This window comes from Mus musculus, chromosome 2, assembly GCF_000001635.26.
Source record: "Mus musculus strain C57BL/6J chromosome 2, GRCm38.p6 C57BL/6J".
In the NCBI taxonomy this organism is placed as follows: Eukaryota; Metazoa; Chordata; class Mammalia; order Rodentia; family Muridae; genus Mus; species Mus musculus.
Window position 1 is genome coordinate 110,632,911 of NC_000068.7, and position 20,427 is coordinate 110,653,337.

The following is a 20,427-nucleotide window of genomic DNA, read 5'->3' on the forward strand; positions in this document are numbered from 1 at the left end:
TGAAAATTTCAACCAAAATTACTTTCAGGAGGTGAAAGTGGTAATAGTATGATTTGTCATGGGTTTATTTTCTCAGTTCAGAGAACATGTATTCTCACATTCCTTCCAGTGTCTTATGAGTCTTTGTTTTTTTCTTTTTCACTGTGATCAGTAGGTTAAAAAAAAATCATCCATTTTCAGCTCATTTGCAATTAAGGTGTGGCAGGTTCCAGAGGAGGCAAGACACCCCTAGTGACTGATGGAAATAAATTGTTATCTATAGTGAAGAGTTAAGATAGCTGGACTCATCCTTCTGTCCTTGTTCAGCTGAGTATTCTGGTCCAACTGACTTAATTGGCTCAAGTGTGTGCCACACTGTCCATATAACACGGACCCTGGCAGGCCAGCAATGGAAACCACATCTGAGAAAATAAAAACAATTGTTAATTTTTTACTCTACCTCTTCACTATTTGCATATAGTAAATCAATATGCAGATTCTCGTTTTCCATATGTAAACCAACAGAAACTCAAGTCCCACATGTCTTCATGATTGCACTGAGTCTACTTTTCTCTTCACAAAGCCCATCTTTATACACATGTCATGTAATTGTAGGTGATGCTGGTAACCATAATTTTCAGTGTTATATAAAAGATAAATAACTTCTCTTAATTAATGTTTTTGTTTAGTGTTTCATATATTTAAGTTTGGTATTCAAGTCCTGTGTTACTGTTTTAGTGCAGGAATTTACAAAATGTGTCTTGAAAAGTTTTAATCTGTGAACTGTTCCAAGGGAGACAATTACCACAGTCAGGTCTCATGTGCAACATGCCATACATATGGTATTCTCTTAATACATGTGACGAAACATATCTTAGTATTCTGAAGGCTGTGAGAAACCCAATGGCTATGAAAGCTGTTTATCTTGCAATAGTGTGCTGGAGGATGTGGGGTGGGATCAGAGGAGAGCAGGAAGGCTTTGTCAGTAATGAGGGCCTCAGAGAGCTTCCTGTGAGACATCTGATTTGCACCTCTTTGCTCTTCTAGTTTTTAATCTTCTGCCCATTTCTTATGTCTCATATTCTGATAGTCACTCTAGCAGATCTGAATTAGCTAAAGATGTAAATTTTCAGCTGGATTCCTTTCAGAATAGGAAGATAATAAAACTCATGAAGTGATGACAAGATTCATTATGATCAAAATTCAAAAGCCTTTAAAGGTTCCTGATAGTTAAAATGTTGCCATATACTATTTCCAGACGTTTTTATTGCAACTAAAGCAGATCTTTCCTAGATCTTAAGCATTCTAATATCCAGAAGCCATGCCACAAAAATCAAAACTCCATACCAGGGGTCAGCATTGACACATACAGTGATAATAGTGGGCATTTCAGGGTCACCCCAATATGTTGTACACAAATACGGTTTCCTTTGGAGTATACATTAAATCCTCACCAGGAAAAAGTTCTGGAAGTGGGTATAAGATGCTCTTCTGACATTTTAAGCAAGGTAAGCATAGCTAAATGCCATGCCATGCCCTGTAAGCAGCTCCAGAGCTAAGAGTACACATTTGTCTATATTGTCCTCTAATTGTAGGGGAAACTCAGAAGAAATGTAGACTTTGAAGTAGACACCAAGGTAGAGTAGCTTTAAGTTTGTCTCCAAATAAAAATACTAAATGACAATAAAAAGGAAGTAAAAATAAATCTCTGTTCTTTCATAGACTACAGATTCACAGGGAACATTTGAATATATATGTATCTAAAATAGAACCTCTTGGATTGAATTTCTGTTGTTTGTTGCTCTGAGACATAAGGTATTGCAAGTCCTCTCCACATTCAAGAGGAGATAAACATCTTTAGTATTTTATTGAGTCTTCAAATGAAAGCTAGTAATTATCTTCAAAATTAAGCTGCTATATCATGATGAATTAATCCTATCTCCAGGAAAGGAAATACTACAAATAGTAAATAACAAAGGACAGGGGAAAAATTTTAATCTCATATGCCCTTTTCTTATCAAAGTGATAAAAGAGATGGAATTCTTTGAAAATGAATCAGGAAAAGAAATTACAATAATATATTGTAGCTCATATTTCTGGAAAAAGAACATATGGCTAGAGGAAATGGGAAGATATCTTGTATATTTATATTTTTATATAACAAGAAGAAAGTGAAAGTTGAATAAATATGTTAATAGCAGAAACTTCATCAAGTCTTAGTATTATGTAGCAGGTTATAGTGAGAATTCAGTCTAATTTTTAAAGGTAGGCTCTATCAAAGCCAGTTTCTTCTTTAAATAAAGTAAGGAGGGTATTATGGTGATCTGTCTGTGCTCTTGGTATTTTTATTATCTATCTGTCTGTCTGTCTGTCTGTCTGTCATCTATTATTTTCCTGTCAATTTATTTTTAATATTTAACTATTCAAGGTAAGATTTCTATGTGCAGCTCTGGTTGTCCTGGAACTAGCTCTGTAGAGCAGGCAGGTCTCAAACTCACAGCCTGGTCAAAAGAGTTCCAGTACAACCATAGAGGGTTGTTAGATAGAGGAAACCCTGCCTCAAAAAACACAAACATAAATACAAACAAACAAGCAAACAAAAACCAAACCAAACCTAAAATCTCTTGATTTTTTTAAAGACTGCTATTGGTTAAAAAAAAATAGTAAAAATATTAAGCCAGACAAATCCATATCACCTTTGTCCGCTCTCTAAATGAAAATAGACTTGAGTGTCTTTCTAGCAGCCAGTTTCTTTTCTACAAACTTTGTTTACTGTCACGGTCCTGAGTGAGTGTGGGAATTGAATGAGTCATTGTCTAGATGGATGGATCTTCTTGACTGTCTGTCACCTACCCAGGTGGCACATGACAAACAAATTGTTATAAGATCTTGGAAGCATTCTAAAGCTTGGATCCTGATATAAAATCCACATGGTCTTGAACAGATATAGAAAGAGAGGCCCCTTGGTATTGCAAACTTTACATGCCCCAGTACAGGGGAACACCAGGGCCAAGAATTGGGAGTTGGTGGGTAGGGGAGCAGGGCAGGGGGAGGGTATAGGCAGCTTTCGGGATACCATTTGAAATATAAATGAAGAAAATATCTAATAAAAATGGAAAAAAAAAGAATCAACTGTAAACCAGCAGAAAATAAAAACAAACAAAAATGTGCTGTAACAAAAGTAGTTTTATACATGTTGTATGTGCATGCATCTGTGTACAGGCTCATTAGCATAATTCAATGCGTTTCTATTTTCCAGTTGTTGGAAGGTCTCAGAGACTCTTCATGCTGAAAGCATACTTTCTCAGTTTTGCCACAATGCTATTTTTCTTATGTTACCCATGAATTTGCATGGACATAATTATATATACCTCAGAAACCCTGTTTTTACTCATGTTTATACTATAGGTAGTCCATAAACCCTAAGGAAGTTTATTTGCTTCAGTCATTTAAAGAATGAAAGACATGAAAATGCTCTACTCAAAATTTCTTAATATCCAAACAATATATTAAGATAATATCCATAAATGTAGAGAGAAATCAAAGGAAGAGTTAAAGGGTGTCTAATGGCCTCCCCAGTGTTCTACAGACATTCTCCATGAATTGAGGTGCAATGGATGGAATGTCAGTGGCTGCCCTCCAGATAATTATTATCTAAGTGACAAAAAATTCAAACCAAGTTAAAACAACTGATTGGCCATGCAGGATAGGAAAAATCAGTTACAGGTTATTGAAAGAGTAACTCACTTAACAAATAAACAAAATATTTCTATGGTGCTGGGAATTAGACCCAGGGCCTTCTGAGTTCTAAGCAAGTGAAATAAAGAAAAAAAAAAACCAAAAAACAAAACGATTTGCTATAACAAGATAATGTGGGTCCAACAATTTCAAGTTTATAAAATTGCTATACTCTAAACATACATACATACATACACATACACCACACACACACACACACACACACACATACACACACACATTGATGTGCATAAGAATATGAATAGTTTATGTGTGTGTAATGGTATGCAGATACAGATGCATATCTATCTATCTATCTATCTATCTATCTATCTATCTATCTATCTATCCCATATGACTAATGAATGTAGCTCAACTTTATCCTAGGTTCAAGAAAGGGGTGCTGGTGTGAGGGAAGGCTACAAATGCACTGTCATTGTTAGGCTGATCTGGTCTGCTTTGTCTTATAGGCTGCCCTCAGCATCCATGGCATGTGTGGGGGACCGATGCTAGGTTTATTCACTTTGGGACTCGTGTTTCCTTTTGTAAACTGGAAGGTAAGGATTCAATACCTCTCTTCATAAGTTAAATTAGGCTCTTTTCATTTTCTCTTTCCTCTTCCCTCACTTGGGAAGGCTGTTTGTTTTTGCTAGAAAACAAACAAACAACTTTACAAACAAATAAAGCGCCTGGAATTCATGTCACCTGCATTGTATTTTACAAACATATACATATACAGAGTTATAGAATTAAACAGGATATAGGTCCTACTAGATCAGACTATACTGAAACCTGCTTAGAGCAAAAGACGGATTAGGGAAGAGGTGGCCTTGAAAGGTCTTATGCAAAATGATTAATACATAGAAATGACAAGTCAAAGATATTCTCACATCTAGCTCTTCTGCTGCATGTCTTTAAATAAATATAAGTAGAGTGTTTTTCAGGTATAGGCCAGATAAGAACCTTGTTTTTTTTAATTAGGTATTTTCCTCATTTACATTTTCAATGCTATCCCAAAGGTCCCCCATACCCACCCCCCTAATCCCCTACCCACCCACTCTCCCTTTTTGGCCCTGGCGTTCCCCTGTACTGGGGCATATAAAGTTTGCAAGTCCAATGGGCCTCTCTTTGCAGTGATGGCCGATTAGGCCATCTTTTGATACATATGCGGCTAAAGACAAGAGCTCCCGGGTACTGGTTAGTTCATATTGTTGTTCCACCTATAGGGTTGCAGTTCCCTATAGCTCCTTGGGTAATTTCTCTAGCTCCTCCATTAGGGGGCGTGTGACCCATCCAATAGCTGACTGTGATCATCCACTTCTGTGTTTGCTAGGCCCCCGGCATAGTCTCACAAGAGAGAGCTATAACTGGGTCCTTTCAGCGAAATCTTGCTAGTGTATGCTATGGTGTCAGCATTTGGAAGCTGATTATGGTATGGATCCCTGCATATGGCAGTCACTAGACGGTCCATCCTTTCGTCACAGCTCCAAATTTTGTCTCTGTAACTCCTTCTATGGGTGTTTTGTTCCCATTTCTAAGAAAGGGTAAAGTGTCCACACTTTGGTCTTCGTTCTTCTTGAATTTCATGCTTTTGGCAAGTTGTATCTTATATCTTGGGTATCCTAAGTTTCTGGGCTATTATCCACTTATCAGTGAGTACATATTGTGCAAGTTCCTTTGTGATAAGAACCTTTTAAGAGAAGTAACATAGCACCATTCAAATCCATTTTGAATATAACTTTCTCTAATTGAACAGTCACTTGTATGTCATCCTCTACATACTTACATGCACAATCAGAGAGACTCCAGAAAGCCTGCTTGTATTTATGTATAAATTATGAGTTTGAAGACCCATCTGGTTGTACACATATAACTATCTGATTTTGGTTGATACTATTCTAGATAGTTTTGTAGAATTAGGTAGTGAACTTGGATATATAGTGAACATTTGGGCATTTGTAAAACTTCTTCTGCAGTATTATTAGAACACTATGAAAATTGCTTCTGTGGTATTTGGGTTTATTAAAATGTTTATATCATAGGTTATAATTTGTGGTACTATCTAGTTACTAAACCCATACATATAAAAGACATATTCAGTAACATATGTTTTTACTAGAATATACACAATTAGAAAAACAATAGCCATGCTCATGTGGACATAGGAAAGACCACAGGCCTCACTCTAGACCAAGAAATATAAGCAACTAAGGACTAGTGCGAAGGGGAGAAATAGTCTTCCCCAGGGAAGAGCATATGAATTGGTTATCCAGTATCAAATGGTCAACTGTGAAGATGTATACACAAAAGTAACATTATACATACTGACTAAGTTATGTTTAAAATACACACACACATATATATATACATACATACACATATACATACATACATATATACACACATACATGCAATAGCAATTAATAAAATAGGCCATCAATTGGAAAGAGATCAAGGAAAGAGATATGGGAGAGTTCAGAGGAAAGGTAAAAGAGAATGATATAATTATATTATAATCTAAAAAATAAGCAAAGTAATGAATTAGAGATTATCTTTGTTGGTATGCCCTAATTTTTCTAATTATGCAGAAAAAGAATGCTGTTCTATATACAAAGGATAGTGAATACTATGAACTTGTGCCATCTCTTCTCTTGTTCACTGACCTTAACTACTAAGGGACTACCAGAGACATGACTGTCTGGGTGGCTACCCAAGTTGACTTACCAGCATTTCTTACTATTAGGTCATTTTTTACTATTAGGTTGAGTTCAGGAAATTTGATCTAGTACAAACAAAGCTACATTGCTGGCTTCCTGTCTGTGGGTATGACCTGCAATCTAAGAATGTTTGGACATTTTTAAGTAGGAGGAAACTCAAAGTGATTATATTTAACAACACATTAATATCAAATTTTAATGTCCGTCAATGAAGTCTGACTGAACCACAACCAAACTCTTGTGTTTGGTATTGTCCATGATTCTTTTGGTACAAGGGCAAAGATGAATAGCTGTGACATACTTCACAGATCATAAAGCCTAAAACATGGCCATTTACAGAAGTTTGCAGACCTCTTGTCCAGGCCAAAAGCACAAGTATTCATTTACACATGTTGATTTTATTTCACCAAACAATAATGGAGAAAGCATTCTGAGTCCTTACAAAAGACTCCCTTTTGTGTATAAAGAAACCCAACAAGCTGTTTTCTTCCACAAAAGTATCAGCTATATAATGGCAAACAATGGGGGTGGGGGTGGGAAGGAGCACTCTCATAGAAGCAGGTGGATGAGGGATGGGATAGGCATTTTCTAGAGGGAAAACTGGGAAAGGGGATAACATTTGAAATGAAATATCCAATAAAAAAAAAGAAGCATCTAATGTCACTTTTCCAGCAATCCTAGTGTTTAGATTTGTTCTGCTTCCTTGCCGGATAAATTGTCCATCAAATTTCCACTGTTTATTAAGAAACATAAACTTTAAATGTCTGGAATAATAAAAATACACTTTTTATTATAATAAGAAAAATAAACTCGAGTTTAGAATCAATCAATTGATTGATTAAGCAAACAAACCCAAAACTAGAGAGTCAGGAGACTTTTCTAACTTGTGAAATGAAGTCACAGCTAGACTCTCTGTACAGTATCTCTTGATAAAATTTGACTACGATGTCTCAAGTTTTTAATAGCTTCTGAAATTCTTCTATTGAACACCAAGGCTTCAAAAGTAACAGGAGGAACAAACAGGCAGCAGAAAAAAATTCACTTAAGGAACAACTTATTCTTACTTAAAATAACTTTATTAGCTGGTAGGGAGTTATGATTTAGTGGTAGAAATTTGGTCTAGCATGCATAAGAACCTAGAATCCACACTCAGTACAGAGACTAAGTAAATAAATAAGTAAATAAATCTGCTTTCTGGGGGTTTGAATGAAGGCAGTTTGAGCTGTTTTAAATGCCTGTGACCAAGATATAAGGTGGACAGCTTGGATCTCCATTGTACATAACACCTTATATCACTATTCATACAAGAAAAAGCATTAACACTTGATGTCAATATTGCAAGGACAATCTTCATCTACTCCCTCATTATCTTGTTTTTTTCTCCATCAAGGGTGCTCTAGGAGGACTTCTTACTGGAATCACGTTGTCATTCTGGGTGGCCATTGGATCTTTCATTTACCCTGCACCAGAATCCAAGACATTACCTTTACCTCTATCAACAGAGCATTGTGTAGAACTAAATATAACAACAACAGTAGCCCCACAGATTTCCAGCAGGTATGAATGCTGTGTTTAAAGATATCATACTAAGTCTTACTGCTAGGTTGAAACTAGGAAATATTGACTTAGTAAAAACATAGGCCCATAGCTAAGGACATTAGATTACATAATGCTAATTATACTCTACAATCTAAGAATGTAATGTTAGATATCTAATAGTGCAAAATTATACAGAGTTCTGAAGATAGCTATTCCTCTGCATTTAGGTAAACAAGAGCAAAAGTAATATGTCGGAGGGCTGAAGAACAGATGGGGGTGATGATCCTACTGCAAAGTATCTGAAGGCTGTGCTCTCTCTCTCTCTCTGTATCTATAATCCAATGCTTCTATCCCATGAAAGCTCTGACACATCCCTTTGGAGGCTTTCTACTAGCTCATACACATAGACAAATGTCTGTCACAATTCTTTCAGTAAATCTGGGGTTAATGAAAAATTGAAAGGTAAGTAACTGACAAAGAATGGAACATCTGTACCTCATTACAAAATCTCTCTCTCTGTCTATCTCTCTTTCTTTCTCAGTCTCTGGTCTCTCTGTCTCTTTCTCCTTCTCCACTCTCCCTCTCTCTTTATATATACATGTACATGCACATACATATCTATAATTTTAAATCTGTCATGATATGAATTGTGTATAATGAAAAGTCAATGAAGCTCATAATTAATTAATTTTATTAAAGAATTAAATAGTAAAATATGAAACATTGGGATTTTAAGAGATGCTAGAATGCAAAGGTAACAGTGAGTGCCCCCGAAGTGATGAGTCCTTATTTCTGAACAATGAACACAGTTGGTGACATGTGCTGCTTTTCTCAACAGACCTGTCCTAGCTGACACATGGTACTCACTCTCCTACCTTTACTTCAGTGCTGTGGGCTGCCTGGGATGTATCGCTGCTGGAATAATCATCAGTTTCCTCACAGGTAGGTTGGCTGGATTACCCTCTTAGAGGCGTATTTTATGCCATTGTCAACCTGGCAGCCTCACACATTTGCTTCTGAGGGCACCAAGTGCTTGGTCCTGCTGCAACTAGATGCCCCAGGGTGGGCTTCTCTTCTTGAAGGGAGAGGGGATGAGGTAATGGGTGGAGGAAGACTCAGTGCTAAGTAATACTATTTTACATTTTAATACTATTTTCATTTTAATACTATTTTACATTCAGGATTTCATTATAGGTCTTTGAGGCTTGTACACTGTGCACAGGGACCACAAAGAGGAAAAGAAGGGGTTGGATGATAAGCCATTCTTTATTCTGTTCTCACAGGGTTACTGCCTTGACACAACATTGCTTTTGTTCAGAGGAAGGAGAACCAAGGTTGCAATAAAAGTAGTGATATTGCTGTCTGGAGGTATATATTAGTAGTTAAAAACACTGGTTGCTTAGGTTCAGATTCAGCTCCCAGCACCCGAATTGTAGCTCACAATTGTCTATAATTTCAGTTCCAGGGAGTCTGAGGTCCTTTTCTGGCCTCAGTTATTTGAAAAGTTTCTTACATATCATAGTCACAGACTGAAATAGTCTACTTTCATTAAGCTTGATCTTCAAGGTTTTGTTTATAAAGAATGTTATAAACCTCGGAATAGGGAAAACTACGAAGATCCCAAGTTGAGTTACATTTTCATTCTTAAGCTTCCTGTTTGTAAAACTGAGCATCTGTCCTAACTTCAGGATCAACTACCTGTCTCCCAACCTCTTATTTTTTGATTTTAGGAAAACAAACAACCAAACCAAAAATGAAAGACAACAAAACACCCAGAAGCTAATTAATATGAAACAAAGAACTCTTTAGAAGGGTTCTAGCCTGCCCTAGCATGGCAAGCATGGCACGGGCAGATTTTGGCTTGTTCCCCCTTTTCCTCTCTTTTGCTAAAAGCCAATAGATTATATTCCTAAAGCTAGCCCTCAGGTTTTATTCCCTTATTTGGATACTGACTCGTTTCTGAGACAAAACACCAAGGTCCAACAATTAAAATTTATTATCTGGCTAACAAATCCAATCAGAACTTACCCACTCATCCTCGCACAGACTCCCTGTTTTGTTTTTTGTTTGTTTTATTTTATCCCACTTCTGCAAACAAAGAAACTGCTTGTGCCTTTGTCTGATTCAGAGGCATTCTCTGACCCCTTCCTTCCCCCTCTGGGGTAATGAATCTCCTTTGTGCTGAAAATTTTGTTAGGAAAATTTAGGCCTTGGTCTGTATTATATAAATCATTTTTACAGTGTTTGATATTTAGTTGTCTATTTAAAGATATCACCTTCCCCGACTTAAAAACATTTGATCCAGAACCACACTGATATTCATCCTTACAGGCATCTGCTTTTGCACATCACCCTCTATCCCTACCAATCTTTCTCTCTCTCTCTCTCTCTCTCTCTCTCTCTCTCTCTCTCTCTCTCTCATTCTTTCACTAACTCACTCACTCACTCACTCACTCACTCACCTACCTCATTAAGAAAAATGATTCTACCATCTTTAAGGTCACAGATGGTTACTTCCTTGATACATTATTTGCTAATCAGTATAAAGTTCCATGCTAACAATACACGCTTGAAGAGTACCTAGTCTGTAGAAAGCACTGACTGACAAATACCGATTTAATTAGAACTCTATTTTAAAAACATCTTTTGACAGAATAATGTAATACTGTGGAACATATTATTTGAACCTCAAAATATTGGACAGGCACAAAATGGTACTTAGACATAGCAACGGGCCATAGAAGGAATCTGATCAATGTGTTTAACTCTTGTTACACTGCTTACTTCAGGAACCTTTAGATGGATTGGCACTTATACTCACCAGCACTTTGCAGGATGTGGTGTTTACACTAGTCTTATTGGTTGGAAAATTTTCAAAGATTCTAGGAGGATGACCTCATCAGCTTTTACATCTTACTGTAAATGTCATTCTGACTTGGTCCATAGTAGGACATAAAGGGCCAGGACACTAATCAGGTATGCTTTGAGGGTCAGAAAGAAAGTGTAAGGGGAGTCAAGATTGTCTGGTAGAATCATGGAGGACTCGCTAAGATATTGATGTTGTAATGGAAGAAAAAGAAACAGTGAGAATGATCCTTCTAATTTTACAAAGACTGACCTAGATGATCCCCAAAATATATGACTTAGATAAAATTTAAGAAACATACTTCCTGTTATTTCTTCAGTTGGCCTGCAAAATTTACTAGTAGAGGAACATTTTCCAAATAAATATGTTATCACAATCTAACTTTATAGTCCTGAACTTTCTCAACCTGACAGTTTGTAAATTTATAACTGCTAGCTCTCACCTCTTTCTGCAGTCTTCCCAGTTCTATGGATTCACTTCTCAAGCTTGTTTGCAAGCTGGTCAAAAGTAACAGCCTTCAAGTCAATACTGCCTGTAGTGAAACGGGAGACCTGAGCACTGAAGCCATTTAATCCACCTCCTTTTTCTTAATAGGCAAGCAAAGAGGCAAAGACATTGATCCACTTTTAATAAGACCTGTTTGCAATTTATTTTGCTTTTGGTCTAAGAAATACAAAACTCTGTGCTGGTGTGGAGTTCAGCATGACCGGGAAACAGAGCAGGTGAGCAAATGAAATGAGCTTTTTAAACCAGGTGTTGACTTCCCCAGTATGCCCTTTGTTTCACACCCTACACCCTACCCCCATCCCCTGGCAGAGAAGCTGATCTGGGAGAGAGCAGAGGGGTATGTGTGGGGAATAGGAAAGAGTGGAGGGAGCAGGAACTGCCTCCAGGATGTAATACATGAGTGAAGAATACATTTAAAAAGAGAGATTAAAAATCATCAACAAACAAGCAAACAACAAACAGCTGTTGGCTCATTAAGTTCTCAACCTCACTTGAGTTTAATCTTCTTAACCTGTCTAATGTTGAGACCCTTTAATATTATTCCTCATGTTGTGGTGACACCCCTACCATAAAATTCTTTTCATACACCATAACTCTATTTTTGCTATTGGTATGAATTGTAATATACATATTTGTATTTTCCAATGGTCTTAGGTGATAATCTTAAATAAGAAGGAGTGTCACCCCTGGGGAATGCCCTTCTGCCCCTTTGCAACATCTGCTACTAAAAGGGCTATGAGAATAGAAAACAGTAAATGTCAGAGCTTGAAAGGATCAAGCCTTTGACCTTTGATCCCCACAGCTGATGGTCTTGAAGTGTATGGGTTAAAGGGCAAATGTTCCTCATGGCTGGATTGTTGATATTGTAAGTGGGCAGTTCCCCAAGTCTCTTTTGCCTGAGAGATGAGTTTCAGTAATTAATATATATATATATTTGATATATATTTGATATATATATATATATATATATATATATATCAAAAAAATTTTATAAACAGAACAAAATACAAGACCCAGTCAAACGGGTCCCATGAGTTCATGAGTTTGAGAGTCAGACAGCTGAGGGTCTAACCCTGGTGTCAAGTCTTATTTTCCCTTTGTTTAGCCTTTGCTATTTGAGAGCTAAAGAAGATGATTATACAGAATGACATAGACACAATTTTCTAATTCGCTACCATATTACATTAGTTATTTTTGCCTGTTATCTCTTACCAAAATTCCTGGCAGAAAGTCTCAAAGGAGGAGTTGTGGGTTTTTATTGTTGTTTGTTGTGTTTTGGTGTGGTTTTGGCTTGCAGTTTCAAATGGTTCATCCATGATTGCTTAATCCCATGCACTTGGACAGATTAACAGATTAGTTCGAGCATGAGAAGGAGAAGACTGTCGAAATCCTGGTGGGGATGAAACAGAAGGGAAGTGAATGCTTGTGGAGGTCAGAGCAAGATATAGCCCCAAGGAAAAGCCAGGAGTGATCTAGATGGGCTCCACTTCTTAAAGAGTCACAATCCTCCCAACAGCATCATCAGCTGATGTGAAACTGAGAGCAGCACTTCACATTCAAATCATACCTTGTGTAAATAGTGGAAAGTTACAGTCAAAGAAACATCAACTATGCCTAATTTCCTTAGGCCCTTTTACCCAAGAAGTACATTTCTGTTTGACAAACTAGAGACCCATAAGACTTGCCTTCTCACCAGTCAAAAATCATGATGCTCAGCTTGAGCTCTAAGTGAATTGCACTGACTGACAATGGAGAGCAAGATGAGGAACAGCAGAAGAGCTAGGCAATAACAACCCTCTTCAGGAGGAGGCAGGACATGCTTTTGTGTGTTCTGAGCTCCAATGTTAGGATTATGAAAGAATTGTGAGGATGTTTTGGGAAGTAGAAATGAATACAAACCTATCTTGGTCATCCTTCATAAAAGAGCAGTAGTTACACACTGTCCCTTAAGTTGGTTTTAAACATGTCAAGACTGGCTTTTAATAAATGTCTTTCCTCATTCCTCAGGATTACCTTGACAGTGGCAGTGCCTGGAAACAAGGGGTTGAATCTGGCCTACAGAATGGACTCAAGCAAGACACCTTGGCTCAGATTCCAGGCTACAACCCTAAAGAAAAAAGCTACAGCAACAGTGTGCCGGAGAAGACCACTTATTTCTAGGACAATACATGCGACAGATATCTTTACACACATGCATGCATGTACTTCATGTCACTTCTTGTTATAGCCTTGTGTACAGATTCTTGTCAGAAAAGAGGGATGTCCAGTACCTATTTATACTTATTTATAGAAGTGATATGACTCAGGATGTTCTTTGGGAAGACCAAATTCAGGTGAGAAAAATCAGCTAAGGCCTGAAGTGCTTCGTGCCACATAACTCAACAGGACTGAGTTTGATTGTGATGAAAGGAGTTAAAGTTTCCTTGATTCTTGTCAAATTAGAACTCTGGGTTTATTGTCTATTTATTTGTAGGCTTTTGTTTTGTTTTGGTGCTGAGAATTAAGCACAGGTCCTTGCTCTTGCAAAATATCTGCCTGACCACTTACCCTAGTCTACCTTCTAAAGTTTTAACCATCAGAACATCGTGGTGAGTTAGAGGACAAACATAAATGGGAATCTGCACCTTCAATGCTGCTCTGACAAGGCTGATAAAATAGGAATGACATCTTCTCAAAGCTCACATCTCACATGTATGTCGACATGTAGACAGAACCATGCCCACCTTGTGGCCACAGCTAGAACACTTTACTTCTCTGAGTATCCTCACAGTGCCTCTGTTATGCATTCCATTAGTCATTTCTGCTGAGCTATTATGACCACACTTTAAGGGCAATTGCACTAAATACAAGGGGAGAAAAATGAGTTTTCACAGTGGGAGCCATCACATATAAATATACTATTCACTTTGTGTTGTTAAAGCAATGTTTCTTAATTTCTGTCATTTAAAAATGATAAATTGGAGCTGGACAGATGGCTCAGCAGTTAGGAGAACTTGTTACTCTTCCCAAGGACCTGTGTTCAATTCCCAGCACCTAAGTTGAGTAGCTTATAACTGCCCATAATGGTAGCTCTCGAGGTAATCTGATATCTTTTTGTGACCTTCCTTGACATTCACATTCCTGTGCACATACTTGCACATAGATGCATATACATAATAAATAATTAAAACATTTTAAGTGGAAAAAGTCTATGCATATCCAGAAGTTAAGAATCGCATATACAAAGTTTAATAAAGGGGAAGTCGGGAAGTCATGCTTTATTGAAAGCTGTGAGGTCAGACAGTATATTTTAAACGAACCCTGAAAGAACATATCATTTACAGCAGAGATCATTAGCCATAGAGTCTTACAAATTATCCAAAGAACTCATCCAGGTCACATATGCAAGCTTAAGTCACACCCTCAGATGCAAGCACTATATTAGTTTTAGTCTGTATAACAACTTCAAAGTTCTGGAGCAGAACTCATCCAAACTGAACAAATATGCCTTTATGTAGGAGCAGAGGGAAATTTGAAAAAAACCAAAAAAAAACCCCAAAAAAATCCAAAACCATATTGTACAGGTCTGGGAACTGTATTAGTCGTGTGGTGAAGTGGAAGAAAACTACGAAGTGTACAGTCAATTGGCTCAGCAAGTACCAACATCTTCCTTTCCTTACTCTCAAAATGGCAGCTCAGGATGGTGTTACAGGGCCACATTCAGTGTAAATGGATTAAATATGGGTCTATTTTGCCATAGAGTGTCCGGAGACTTCTCAATACATTGTTGTGTGAGTGGTGAGATTCTAGACATGGAAACTAGCCTTTGTGCCTTTTGTGCATGATTGTAGACTCTGGTGAGGATAAGAATGTCTATTTCACTAAACTCATTTAGATGATTGACATTTGTCATTTTTTGGACCAAAAAAGTATAGTTTCTTGGTTGACAGAAGGTATCTGAATCAAATGGCTTAGACTCAAACATGAGTTCTAACAGAAATTATCTGGTTGTTTGGAGGAAAGACTTTAAAAGTATTAGCTTATTTTCCAATTAAAAGGAATAGAAACTATTTTTATTTAATGGAATTATTGTGAGAACTTAACCCAGTGACTGGCCAATTGCCATTGTGTAGTGCATGAAAAACTGGTGTTCATTTTGACTGAAATTGTTTCACCATTTCTCTTTGATGGCATTGACTTCGAACATGTTTTACTAGGGTGCTGTGAAAAAAAAAAAGAACTGATAAGATAAATATAGTTACAAGTCAAAAACAATGTCCTGAATTCCCATGCTCTGGATTTTATGCTAGAGTATCCATAAAACATCATTAAAATGTCCCACATTTTCCAAAATGGGATGGATCTTATCATATCCACAAGTTCATGACTGGAAACAACATGCTCTATTGTGGTTCAAGTCTTACACTGGTAAATTCTAACCTTAAGCAAACATCCCAAACTACGTTAGTAACTCAGTACCCAGAAGCGAGGGTGAATCTTAAAAGAGGCAGGGCCATGGGGTTTACTTTTGTGTAATTTAAACAGCATTTTTTGCATAATTTTACTATCTTGTGACTACAGTGCTTCAACAAGAATAGCAAAGCCCACAAGCTGTGATGCTTTCACACAGTATTTAAAAACAAGTATGAGCAAAATGTTTTATAACTTGCTCAGAACATCAGAAAATACAATGCATGTCATGCAAAGTCTGAGCTTTCTCTCATCTGTTCAGATTTTTTTTTTTCAGGATAGTTTAGAAAAAATTCAGAATTTGTATAGTGTCTGTTTGTATATTTACAGATTCCATGTATTTCAAAATCAGTTGTAGCTTTCGATTAATAGATCACTGCTGGGTTATTTCTATTTATAGTTCTTGGAAAGATTAAGTGCTACAGTTTCATACTACTGAGGAAGTCAATAAAAATTCGCAAACATGTAAATGACACTCAAAGGTGTACTTTTCCAATACATTATTTTTGGGGTTTGATGTATCAGAAGTCTTCAAAATAGATTTACACTCATTTATATATAGCTACTTAATAGAAATATAACTGTTTGGTTTCGAACCCAGGGACAAGGGACTGAATAAAGTGCTTATTTTACACACCAAAGCAGATCTGGCCTCCAGGTTCTTTGAATATCTCTCAGTCCCTACCTGGCATACCCTGCCCCTAACTCTGAACTTTCCAGCTCACAGGCTGGGCTGCCATTCCTCTAGAGGCTTTCCCCTATATAATCCATTCATTTTTGTCTCTCCTCCGTTTTCTTCTCTCTCTGCTGCAGAGTGTTCCCTCCCTCCCTCCCTCCCTCCCTCCCTCCCTCCCTCCCTCTCTCCTATCCCATTTCCCCACAGTGACTTCCCTGGCCTTAATCCTTGGGGCCAGTGAACCCACCCACCTGAGAGCAGCTTCCCAATAAACTTGCCTTTATATAATCTAATCTGGTTTGAATTGGCTCATTTCATAGGCAGTGGAGTAATAACCTAGAGGATGGTGACAAAACCTGGGAGAAGTTGAGTCCCTAGCCTGATGGCCTCAGTTTTTCCAGGCCACATGGGAGACACTCTGGCACTCTATCCTACACTGAAAACATCATTTCTTTGGACTCCGTGAGTACCCATCCCCAGCCTTTGCCAGAAATCCCAGCACTGTTGAATTGGCATCCCAATTGATAGTCTGAGATCTAACAAAGGATTTCTGAGGGGTAGTAACCTCTGATAAGACATCTCAGTATCAAAGGTTTCCCCCAAACTCTGACCCAGTCTCCCCCACCCCACCCCCCCACCCCCACCAAATGGGGCTAACTCAGCAGAGAGAGAGCCAGGTGGGTCCTGGACTGGGTTAGGCAGTAGCCCTGGGGAAAGAGTAGGAGAGGGGAGGGAGGGAGAGAGAGAGAGAGAAAGGGGCACACAGAAAGAGAAGAGAAGAGAAGAGAAGAGAAGAGAAGAGAAGAGAAGAGAAGAGAAGAGATGAGAAGAGGGGAGGGGAGGGCAGGGGAGGGGAGGGAGGAAGAAGGAGAGAGAGGGAGAGGGAGAGGGAGAGGGAGAGGGAGAGGGAGAGGGAGAGGGAGAGGGAGAGGGAGAGGGAGAGGGAGAGGGAGAGGGAGAGGGAGAGGGAGAGGGAGAGGGAGAGGGAGAGGGAGAGGGAAATGTCAATCCCTTGTTCCAGGTCTGAAACCAAACAATAAACCTTATTGGGAGTGTCAGGTTTTTTTTTTGTTTGTTTGTTTTTCACCCCTTGGCAAATTAGTAAAACCAAACCAAACCAAACCAAACCAAACCAAACCAAACCAAACCAAACCCGACCAAATCAATAAGAACAACAACAACAAAAAAAAACCCTTATCTTGTAGAAGAAAATGTTCAATGATACTTCTTTTTATCAATTGTAAATTTAATGGGATATTTTTTTTTTTTTTTGCATGAAGACCCCACTATATTGAGAAAGGCCCAAGGCTTAAATGCATAAGCAAAAGGGGAAGTACAGATACTTATCAGCGGGAGGGGTGGGGCAATACAAGCAAAAGGAGAAGTACTTTTCAGTGGGAGGGGGGGCAATAAGAAAATTTTTCTTTTGGGATATTTTTGTTTTAGTAAAATTTAACAGAGTTTTGTATTCATTAATTCTGGGACACTTTAAAATTGGATGCATTGTTTATATAGCTATTTAATTTTAAAGAAAGTCTTTAGAAGATGATGTGTATTAAGGTCATTTTAATTATTTCTTTTAAAAATGAATTCAGATTAAAACAAACATTGAAATAACCTTTTGAATATTTCCCACGATTGGGTGCAATATGGTCTACTACTCTGAAAACCTTTCTGTAAACTTTAGAGGCTAAGATGGACCTGTCAGCTAACAAGTAAACATGATACAATAAGCTTCACAATAGTATATACAATGTTTGGGATAAAGTATGTAGTGTTTGGTCTTTAAGGAGCACATACACAAACACAAATTCACAAGATCAAAATAAGTCTCATTTATTTTTGTGCTCAAAAGATGAACTGAACTTCTCTGCACTCTGGTTAGAGAAAAATAAGCTGTGTTCTCCAGTGAAACTAAAGAGGCACCCACAAAGGAGACTTGTTTTTATACACAGGTCAGATGTTCCTAAATTGCCCTTACTATCTCCAAAGCATAACTGCCACTTATATTTTGCAATTGGATTTTTTTTTTTTTTGTTCTGGTCATCCAATTCCCTTGCTTCCTATTTAGATGAAGTCACCAAGAAAAGCAGTGTCTATTCATAAGAGATAGAATCAATATTGTAAGACTTAGCATCCTGTATGTCTGGGTACCCACATCTCAATTGTGTTGGGGGTTGTTATCGTACACTGTATATTCAGATGTTGATTTTTGTGTCCAGAGATCTGGTTATAGTCCAGATGTTGGTGTATGGTCAAGCATCTCCAGTCTCTATATTACGGAAAAATTGTTTTTCCATCATCTCTGATTGGTTAAAAAAAGAACTGATCAGCCAATGGCAAAGGTGAACATTTGATCTAAGTCAGGAGGTCCTAAAGGGGCCAGAGAGGGACAGAGAAGTAGGAGAAGAAAGGAACATGTGCAGAGACTATGAGGAGGGACCAGGAGGATTTGCCACAAGATCTCCAGGAGAGAATAGTCAAAAGGACACACTTGGACCAGACCAAGCCAGGGCAAAATGCAAATACAGGTAAAGGACTGCATGGCTCAGAAATAGGCACCCTTAGAGGGTTAGAATAGGTCGGAATCTGCCCATCTTAGTGCTGCTAGCTTGCTAATAAATCCATTAGGTCTCCATGTCAATTATTTGGAAGCTAAAGTGGGCTGGATCATGTATAGAAACACTCTGCAGTTATTTGGGAGCAATAGTATTTGGGGCATAGACCTCCCCCCAAATACTATGACACAATTGTGTTTCTGAGATGTGTTCCAAATGTAGCTCTCATGTTTTCTTTTCTAACTGGTAATTTAGCGATTTTGCTTTTTCAAAACAAAGTGAGGAGAGATTTTGTTTTTTACATCCAGATTTAAGTTGGAAAATTGGATTGAATAAGTCAGTAACCAATCTAGGCTCTAAAGTTGTGCCTTGCCTTCTTTGGGAAAGAAAGAGAGCAAAGTGGATGCTGACTGTTCACTGCAGCCAAGGATTGCCACTTAGAATCAAGAAATGTGGAAGCGACTTTATCAGGGAGAGCTGACAGCTCATCTGTTATAAAGCAGTAAGTAAGTGGAGTTAGGAATCCACTATGCTACTATTTCCTGAAGGAAGATCTAGGCAACAGCAGTCATTAGTCCTGATTAGAAGGACTAAGTTTCAACCAACTTAGATGCTTTAATTTTAACTTTTAAAAAGAGGCTTACTTAGATGAAACAACAATTAGAAAGAAAGCCACCAAGTATTTTCACAACTCGAATTCGAGATGAATCCCGATGGCAGCAGGCTTGTGAAAGGACAACATAAACTCCATTTGTCTCCATTTAAGGATCAGGCCTGATTTCAAAACGGAGGCCATAAGGCACCAGGTCCTGGAACAGACCATGAGTTCCAGCAAAAAGGTCATAAAACTCCTCCCAAAGAAGAGCCCTGGGGATAACCACAAGAATGGGAAAATATCTTATCCATCCTGTAGTTAAACATTCATGACATAGAAATGCAAATCACTGACTACCTGGCACAAGCCAATCAGAAGCTGACCCCTGTCACCTCCCCAGCACTACCACTGAAATTTTAGATTACTTAACCCATTCTCTAAATATAGAAATAACCGTAGCCAATCAAAGTTATACCAATGTTACTGCTTTAGCACCTACCAATTACATTAGCGATCACATAATCCATCTACAGGGCTCCCCTGGTACCCTAAAAGAAGGCCTGTGCACCTTTATCTGTGGTCACCATTTTAGAAAATGGTTGACCTCCATCCCCACCTCCACATTCTGCCACACACACTGCAAGCTGGATGTTTTCTGCAGAATAAACACTCTTTGTTTTTGCGTACTATCTGAGTCCGGGGTCTTCCCTCGGCAATTTTCAGACCCCTACACTTGACTGGAAGAAATTTATCACCTGCACAAAGACAAAAGCCCAGTTTTTTTCCCTACAAAATTAGGAACC

At 38.1% G+C, this 20,427-nt stretch overlaps 1 protein-coding gene and 1 long non-coding RNA gene across 4 annotated transcripts in view; one reads left to right on the forward strand and one right to left on the reverse strand.

The window, feature by feature from the left end:
• The window catches only part of Slc5a12 (solute carrier family 5 (sodium/glucose cotransporter), member 12), a 52,047-nt gene extending 35,612 nt beyond the window's left edge, over window positions 1-16,435 (forward strand). Inside the window, exons 11-15 of one of the 3 annotated variants that reach the window (NM_001177624.1) lie at window positions 4,188-4,274; window positions 7,825-7,991; window positions 8,812-8,915; window positions 11,434-11,561; window positions 13,354-16,435. In NM_001177624.1, the coding sequence (NP_001171095.1) occupies window positions 4,188-4,274; window positions 7,825-7,991; window positions 8,812-8,915; window positions 11,434-11,561; window positions 13,354-13,506 (639 nt within the window). In that variant the 3' untranslated portion in view covers window positions 13,507-16,435. Of the gene's footprint in view, window positions 1-4,187; window positions 4,275-5,050; window positions 5,150-7,824; window positions 7,992-8,811; window positions 8,916-11,433; window positions 11,562-13,353 lie in introns of all 3 variants that reach the window. The other 2 variants (NM_001003915.2, XM_006499489.4) reach the window with 2 other exon arrangements.
• Window positions 42-13,434, reverse strand: Gm52522. Its single transcript, XR_003953888.1, has 3 exons — window positions 12,559-13,434; window positions 11,282-11,371; window positions 42-401 (listed from the first exon to the last, which is right to left on the reverse strand). It is a non-coding gene; the product is annotated as a predicted gene, 52522 (long non-coding RNA).
• Window positions 16,436-20,427: the final 3,992 nt, after the last annotated feature.